Source organism: Phyllostomus hastatus, unplaced genomic scaffold (genome assembly GCF_019186645.2).
Source record: "Phyllostomus hastatus isolate PE091 unplaced genomic scaffold, TTU_PhHast_1.1 phas_contig_283, whole genome shotgun sequence".
Taxonomy (NCBI): domain Eukaryota; kingdom Metazoa; phylum Chordata; class Mammalia; order Chiroptera; family Phyllostomidae; genus Phyllostomus; species Phyllostomus hastatus.
In genome coordinates this window covers 5,455,766-5,464,312 of record NW_025333833.1, presented here as the reverse complement: position 1 = coordinate 5,464,312, position 8,547 = coordinate 5,455,766, and the positions used below count along the sequence as shown (strand labels likewise).

The window sequence follows — 8,547 nt, the reverse complement described above, 5'->3', positions numbered from 1 at the left end:
TTTATTTCACTTGGTAAAAACCAATTCCACCAAACACTCTGGCCAGTAATGCAGTTCCTGGGCCTCTGTTCGCAAATCACAGCCACATGAATGCTCCCAGTGGGGACTTCCCTGTTTATGAAGAGTCTCATCCCTAGAATTTTGTTCTCGTTATTCTCCTCCTTTTCTTCCAACATAGGTAATACTCGAGTTTTGAGAAATATGTGATTTTTGCCTTGAAGACTGGCTGTTAATGATGCAGTACTGTAAGGATCTCAAAAATGTTTAGAGTTTTTCAGTGTAACTAACCAGGCTACTTATGGTTAGTGTACTGGTTTCGGGCAGTTTCGGGTGGGCCTGCGGTGGCAGTGGGGCAGAGGAGGAGGAGGAATGGGGGGGAGTCTGGGCACCTGGTTTCTAGTGTTGGTTCTGTCACTGCATGTCTGCTCTGAGGGAGGGCTTCTGGGTTTCCGTCTCAGAGCAAAGAAACACGTGGGTGCGGACCAGCTGACTGCTGAGTCCTAGCTCAACACTGCACGATTCTGAGTCCTACACTGGCAAGTAAGTTCAGTGCTTAGAAAATGTTATAGTAAATATTTATAATTAGTGTATAAAAGAAACATTAATATAAACATTAACATGTTATATATTAAACTTTCTATATAAAATATGACTAGCTGGCAATCCTTTTATTCCTTCAGGTTTGTGAAAGTACTTATAACTTTACACAAAAGAAATATAAGTGATATAGAAACGGAAAATCTAAACAGCAAGGATACAAACATTAAAAATGTTTATGGTAAGTACTATCTTTATTTTAAAAAGTTATACATGCTAGAAAAAAGCATAAATGATACACGTAAACAATTGTTTACCAAATACTTATTTTTTTCCTTGTAAAGGTGCAAATGATTTTTAAATGTAAACACAAAAGTTGCCAAACATTTTTTAGTCAGGGTTGGGGGGGAGGAGAAGGTTATTCCTTTTGTTGTGGCTAAAGTCTTATTTAAAGATTTCCCTGCAGAAGGTCTACGAACACAATGACAACCACTGAGGTTGTACCATTGCCCCTTAGACCTTTCCAACTTGCTTCCCGAGCGCAGCGAGAGAGAAGCAGTAACGGGCGGTGCAGAGCGAGGAGGAGGACCCGGCTGCACAGAAGAACGGAGGCAGCGGCGAACCGCCTCGGTGGGCTGGGCACCACTCCCACGTGCCGTCACCCGGACCGAAGACTGCGTTCCCCGGAGGCCGAGACTGCAGGCGAGCCTCCGCTTCAGCTGGCCCGGGCATCGAGTGTCAACTGCACTGCAGAGGTCGCTGCCGGGGAGGGGACGTCCCCCACGGCTCCTCGGGAGCAGCACGGGAGCTGGAAGGAGAGCCGCCTCCGCCAGCCAGCGTGTTTCCGAGCGAAAACGGGCAGAGCCGCACACGGCAGCATCGGTGGGGGTCTTGGGGCAGGGCGTGAGGGTCGTGTGCTGCTTCCGTAGAGGCACTCACTGAGCAGGGCTCTAGCTCAATCAGAACCGAGGAAAATACTGTGGGAAGAAGAGACTTCAGTACAGCAGGAAACAAGCTCATACGGAAAAAAGAAACAAGCTGCAGAGTTCCACTGATGAAACCTTTCAGAGTCCTGGTTTTATTGATTTAACACCAATTTTTTTGGACCATAAGACGCACCTAGGTTTTAGAGGAAGACAGGAAAAAAATTTTTAAGAAAAAATGTAAAATATTTAATAATATAAATAACATAGGCTGCTGCCCCACCGCCCCCCAGTGAGCCAGGCAAGCTACATTCGCACTGTAAGATGCACCCCCTTTCCTCCCAAATTTGGGGGGTGCGTCTTATAGTCCGAAAAATAAGGTATTTCTTTTGAGTTGTACTAGGTAAAATGAGATGCTTCATTTTTAAAAAGATTTTCAAGTCTTCTGGTGCTTAGTGCAAGAACGACGGTACACACTTCGCATATGACCTCTGTCGCTGCAGTCCTTGCAAGGAGTGGGCGGAGTCAGGAGGACGGAGTGCCTGGAGGTAACAGCTGGGTCATGTGTAGCTCCTCTCCCCTCACTAGCATTTTCAAACTTAGTATCTTAAAATAATATTTTACTGCTTGAAATTTTTTTCTTTTTTGGTTAGGAGGAAAACTAAAAAAAAAAAAAAAAAATCCATGAAAAATTAAAACCAAAAATAAATGCGCACAGAACTGAAAATGACTGTGCATAAATGGCATCCTACGGGTGAAGTACTTTCACTGTGTTGATATTTGTATTTCCATAGGTTGAGGCACCGGCAAAGAATAGAATTTGTTCTAGTGTTTTCTCGAGCCGCGGAAAGCTCCGAAGTCCAAGTGCGCCCGAACACAGCGGGGCACCGCACCGCCGTCTTCCGGACGTTCACCAGATGTGGGACTCACAGTGCGTCATCTTAATCACGCCCACCCCGCCGCCCAGCCGACGGTAGTTCATCCCGCCGTACAGCCTGCAGAGGAGGGAAGAGACAAGTCAGGTTTCTCATCGGAAAGAGCACTTCCCTAACTAAGATGTTACTAAAACATTTTTCTATGGTTTGTATCACAACTAGTATTTTTAGCTCTCATATATATCCTCCAAAGATTAGCAGCTGGAATTGAGCACTGGCAAGTGGCAGAATTATTTCAGACACTGAATGAAACACTCTCACTTACAGGGGACTGTTTTAGGAAGAGGAGGCATGACTTTTATAACTATTACTCTCCACATCGTAACTGCATGACTTTACACCTAGACTGCTAACAATCATACAGAGTCATAGGTTCTACGTTTTTGTGTCTAATCTTGGCCCTGGCTATATTATTTTCATACTCACATTTTAATTTATATGTATATTTACTGAGTAAAAAATAGTAATTTATATTTTATATGTATATGTAATGTTTAATGTTCTCAAAAGGCTGAATGCTAGCAACATAGCAGAAAGAAAACTTGGTGGGGAAATGTTTTGTGGTCACATCCTCAGCACATGAGAAACTGCGATCTGGAAGCCTGGTAACGAACTTAATGCACAGGCTGTGAAAACGTAACGTAGAAGAAAAAGTGCTCCAGTGTCATCAGTCTGTCATTATTGTGACCCCTGAGCCACACACAGCCACAAGAGAGACACAGAATCCGTATATTTAAGTGACATTCCTCGAGGTGAAGATGATAAAAAGAACACGGTAAACTCGCTCGCTGACTCGCAGCCAGATGAGGAGTACGAGCCGGGCGCTGCGGGCTCGGTGCTAGGCAGCGAGCGGCCCCTGAGAGCACAGCGGGGCCGGGCTCCGAGACTGGCCCCTGCGGCGCGGGGACCGTGCAGCGGGCCTCGCTGGGCCCTCGTGGCCATCCATGGGAAGTCTCCCAGAACGCTGCCTCGGGGCTCCCGTCCAGGCCGCGCTGTGGGTGGCGTGGTCACGGGCACAGCCACCCTGGATCCAATTAAGCAAATGAGCCCAGTTTATTGAGAAACACCCCAGGTTGTGTGGAAGGTAAAGCCGTTTCCTCAGAATGCCGTGTTTAGACCTGAGCACGGACATCAAGTGCATCAGACTCACAGTACGGATATTTCACGTTAGGTTTGAGAATGCCTGACATTTTAAGTTTTTATAACGTTTAAGAAGCACTAGCATATTAAAGCATCTATCAGATTAGTTTGTGAATCAAGTATAAAATATGTGATTGAGTAAAGATTTAGACCTGATTTTAAGTTTAGAGGCTTAAGAAAATTTTGCTGAATTTGTAAAAGTTATTGAATATTTAAAATAAATGCACAGGTCACCTGATTTATGTGCATTTATAAGAATCACTTAAGTACGTAGCAAGGATTTGTTAGACAATTAAAGATTTAAAAGCCAAGTAAAATTAAACCGATACAGTTTAACATAATTAACTCTCTTAATTAAGATGTAGCCTCCACCTAAAAGTGATTTTAAATTTACTAGACTTTAAAATAGAATAGTCTAAGTAGATTTTAAAAGCTCAAGGAAAAATATCAATTTTAAAACGAAATAAAATATTTTTAAAAAGTAACTGAAATGTGTTTTCCGGGGCCCAAAGCCGCCCGCAGGAACGGCACAGGCTGCGCGGACAGACCGAAAGCCGAGGCGCTAGCTTGCGGGGAGGGCGGGGGGGGGCAAGCCATTTTACTTCTCGGCGCCGTTGTTTCCTCAGCTAACCGTGATGGGCCCAGAGAGGAGATTTCCCCGTTTTTGCCATTTCTACTTCTGAATCTGAACAGTTACCAAAGAGAAGAATTCTGTAAGCTGTGAGCCGCTTTCAAGCCATTAAGCCCAGTGAGCCATCAGATCCGGGGACTTGAGCGCCTGCAGGGCAAGGCACGAGGCAGCTCCGCGGGCCGACCATGCTGGTTCCCACAGTCAGGGGCCAGGGGCCGGTCCAGCCCGTCCTTTTCCAGGCAGCGGCGAGGTGATCGCAGCAAGGCTGAGACTTACCTCCACGTATTGGCGTCAGGGTCGAAAACTTCAATGGTCTTCAAGTACGTGGTGCCGTCAAAACCTCCTACCGCCATGAGCTGTCCGTTCACCACTGCCAGGCCGACCTGCAGGACCAACACAGACACAGCGGCGCTGGAGGAACGCCCCTGCTGGGGGCGGGGCCAGGAGGGGTGGGGGCGGGGCTTCCAGGCAGCTCTCTCTATTGGAAGGCAGCTCTTCCCGGCCTTACCTCGGGTTTGCTTCATTTGTTGGTTTGGTTTACCTGATTATTTAATAGGTTTTTGTCTGTGGTACACAGGGAAAGGCAAAAATCTATTGAGTGATGGGAACTATCAAATTATATATTCAATGAGAATGTTGACAAGGTTGACAACATGTGTTCATTAAACTTTAGGGAAAGCCTTCACTGGGAGTAAACAAGAACCTCTGACCTGCTTTTTCACTTGCGGCACCTGCCTGTTCTATCCACTGTCTGAACCGCCATGAGAAGTCATTTGAAAACACAGGCCTAACCATGAGGCATGTGGTCGGTCTCCAGAAACTTCCTGGGACTTCCTGCCACCTGAGGGCGAGTCTCAAGTCATTGTCACGGCACCGAGGCCCTCCAGAAACCCGCACGAGCCTGTGGCTGGTGCACCCCGGGCTGCAGCGGCAACACTGGGTGGACCCCTGGTCCCAGACAAGGCCGCACGTTTTTCTCATCTCGGTTCTTCTGCACATGTCGCCGCCTGGCTGGTGTTCCCTTTCCCTCTTCTAGAAAACCTCTCTCCTTTCGTGACCTAGCCTGGGTGCGACTCTCTCTGACGAGTCTCTTCACTGCCCCAGAAAGCATTAGGCATACTCTCCCATGTTGTCCTTTAATTAATGCACAAGCTGCTACTCTAGAATTTGCTTTTTTTCTTTCACTAAAATGGGAGCTCCTCGAGGACCCATTCATCCTCAGTTTTGCTTTCCCAGCATGCAGAAAGCACCTGGCAAATATTCGCTGAATGAGTGAAAGTATAATCAACAGACTGTGGCCGTGAAAACAGCAGGGACGCGACTAAGAGCCTGTGTTAAAGGGCCCGGCTACGGGAACGCCGTGGTTGCTGATGCCCGGCACCGGTGCCCCGAGGTGCACCAGCCACGCCGACTGACTCCCTCTATCCGCAGGGTTCTCCCCTTGTGGTCCTCCATGGATGGACTCCCGCCAGGATCTGGTCTGTGGGTTACATCTCCCTCGCAGCCAACGTCTGGGGGGGGGGGGGGGGCGTGAAACCTATCCCCGCTGGAAGTCTAGAACGTGACCCGGGCCCGCCCCTTCGGGCCTGGGCTGCAGACAGGATGGCCTCCACCCAGCCTGGGGGGGCTGGTGGCAGGGCCAGGCGTGTTTCCGCCCGAACATTCATATGTTCGGCTGTGCCAGGGCCTTGGAATGTCACCCAGAAACGTCAGGCAGGAACACTGAGCGCTAGCAGGTGCCGATGACCATGGATGAAGTTAGTGGGCGGCAGGTAAGGCGGGGAGATGCCTAAGGCAGAGAGCTCTCTAAATACAGGTATGCCTGAACGTAAGACTGAACTGCGTGACTACAGCAACCAAAACGTTCCCAGCACGAAAGTAACAGACTGCTTAGCCTAAGGGGTGCACCTCCGCACGGTCCCAACGCACTGTTGCACAGGTCAGCGTGCCCCCGCCCCTGCTGCGCGCGCTGCCCTCTCGTGGTGCGGGTTCGCACCGAGTCCCGTAGCCGGCACTTACTCCGCTGCGGCGGGACGTCATAGCCACCACCGGAGACCACTGGTTCGTCCTGGGGTTGTACCTCTCGGCACTGCTAAGCTCTGTGGTGTCGTCTCGGCCCCCCACGGCATAGATCATGTCCTGGTACACCGCGCAGCCCAGGTGTTTCCTCCGCGTGCCCATGGGCGCTATGGTGTGCCACCTGTTCTCCTGGGGGTTGTAGCGCTCCACTGCGGGAAGGGGGGGGGCGGAGAAAACCAGTGAGCGGCCGTCAGCCGCGCCCGCTCACCTCTGCTTTTCCTCACGACCACTGGAGGGACGCCGTGGCCACACGTCCTCACTGCGCCCGCTGACTTTTGCTGCCAAGAAGCACTCGTGCACGTGTGGGCGGGCCGCCCTGCTCCCCCCGGGGCCTGGTCCCTTCCCGGCGGTGCGGTGCGGACGGAGGGCTGCGCTGGAGCCGGGCTCCGGGCTCCAGCTCTGACTAGGACGCGATAGCTGGGGGACCTGTGGCCTCTCTTACCTTTAAACAGGGTCAGAGGGCATGACCTGTGAGCGCCCTTTTGTTCTAGTAACTTACTGCCAGAACCAGGCGGCTCCTGCACACCCCCCCCCCCCGCCTGCCCTCCGAGCCCCTGGCGGGCGGGAGGAGGTCTGGCAGTGAGTCTGGTCTCTGGTCTGAGCGCCACACCGACAGATCGCGGGCGGAAACAGACCCTGTCTCTAACTAGAAAGGGTTAGTTAATACATAAACCTGCTTGTAGCTGTGAGTTTTTATTTATTCCCAGGTTATAACACAGAAGGTTGTGTTTTTGTTTTTGTTTTGTAAGGTGAGAAGGGTGAGGGGAGGGAAATAACGCTAGTATGAAAATGTTTATTTCGTTCATTCAAAGTCCGCAGCAGCTTGTAAGGCGGAGGGAGAGAGAGGGACGGGACGTAGCGGAGACCCACTGGAAGATGGGCGCGGGGAGCTGAGGCGGGCGGGAGCCGCCCTCCCGAGGAGGCAGAGCCGCGCCCCCAGGAAAAGGCGGGGGAGCGGGACCCGACCACACCCCCGCGGCGGGGGGCGCCTGCGGAAAGCGTGTCGCTCGCTCGCGTGGGGGACCGTGCGGACTCCGGAAGGCACTCACCTGTGTTGAGTGGAGACGTCCCGTCAGAGCCGCCCACGGCGTATAAGAAGCCCCCTAACACGGCCACGGCCACGCCTAGCCTTCGCGTGCTCATGGAAGCCACGCGGGTCCACTTGTTCTCCTTCGGGTCGTACCTGCAGTGAGAGAAACCGCCGACTGCACGCGTGTTCGCGGTACGTGAAGCCTTTTCCACGAGCGTGAGATCGCACTGCAGATGCCGAGGACACAGGCGTGCTGCGGCCTAGTGCAGCGGGCGCGGCGAGCACGTCTGACGTCGCTGTGCGCCCGCGCCTGGCCGCCCGGCTGGGAGCCGCCCCCACGGCGCCCCGGCCGCCGGGCACCGCGTCGCCCCGCGGTCCAGTCACCGCCGGGCCCGGGCGGCTCCCACGCCTTGGCTACCGCGGATAACGTCGCAGGGAACACCGGGTGCACGTACCTTTTCTGACCAGTGTCCCTGTGTTCCGTGGGTAAACACCCACGGGAGGGATTGCTGGACCCTATGGTAGTTCTGTCTTTAATGTTCTGAGGAAAGTCCGCATGGCTCTCCACAGTGGCTGCCAAGTCCACCCACAGCGCCTGAGGGTCCCCTGCCCTCCGCGCCCTCACCTGCCCGCCCCACCTGCTGGCTGACCGATGGCGGCCACCCTGACAGGTGTGAGGCGGTGCCGCACTGCGGTGGCAGTTTGCATCTCTCCGATGATTGATTAGTGGCGCTGAGCATCTTCCCATGTGTGCGCTGGCCGCCTGTCTGCACGTCTTCTCGGGGAAAAGACCTGGTCAGACCCTCCGCCCGCTCCTAAATCACTTCTTCTGGCTGTGGCGTTGCCGGGGTTCTCGGGGCCGGGCAAGACAGGCTTACAGCTGTGTGCACTTGTTCCCAGTAAGTGGCGGGTAAGGCCACTTATAAATTACTGCGTTGTTTTTCATACGAACTGCAAACCTACTTTTGCCCCACCCTGTATTTTGGGAACTACCTCCTTGTCGAATATATGACATGCAAATATCTTCTGCCATTCAGTAAGTTGGCTTTTCATGTTGGCAATGGTTTCTTTGGCCGTGTAAAAGCTTTTTAGTTTGATGTAGTTCTACTTGTTCATTTTTGCTCGTTTCCCTTATTTTTGGAGTCAGATCCACAAAAATATATTTCCAATTCTAGCTCATGTAGTATTCTCAGATCGTGCATCATTTTCCTAACATCTTTTTAGCATTTATGAAATAGCTGATTACATTTTGATCTGATGTGTCTTCCTGGT

At 51.7% G+C, this 8,547-nt stretch overlaps 1 protein-coding gene and 1 non-coding gene across 2 annotated transcripts in view; both read right to left on the bottom strand.

Moving 5' to 3' along the window:
- Positions 1 to 772: 772 nt before the first annotated feature.
- KLHL20 (kelch like family member 20) overlaps positions 773 to 8,547 on the bottom strand; it is a 37,510-nt gene continuing 29,735 nt past the window's right edge. The window contains exons 9-12 of the mRNA XM_045838753.1: positions 7,295 to 7,428; positions 6,186 to 6,394; positions 4,443 to 4,549; positions 773 to 2,455 (exon numbers count right to left, since the gene is read on the bottom strand). Coding sequence (XP_045694709.1) covers positions 2,371 to 2,455; positions 4,443 to 4,549; positions 6,186 to 6,394; positions 7,295 to 7,428 — 535 coding nt within the window. The 3' untranslated portion in view covers positions 773 to 2,370. The remainder of the gene's footprint in view (positions 2,456 to 4,442; positions 4,550 to 6,185; positions 6,395 to 7,294; positions 7,429 to 8,547) is intronic.
- On the bottom strand, positions 2,891 to 3,010 carry LOC123818592. The gene has a single exon (XR_006785661.1). It is a non-coding gene; the product is annotated as a small nucleolar RNA SNORA32 (small nucleolar RNA).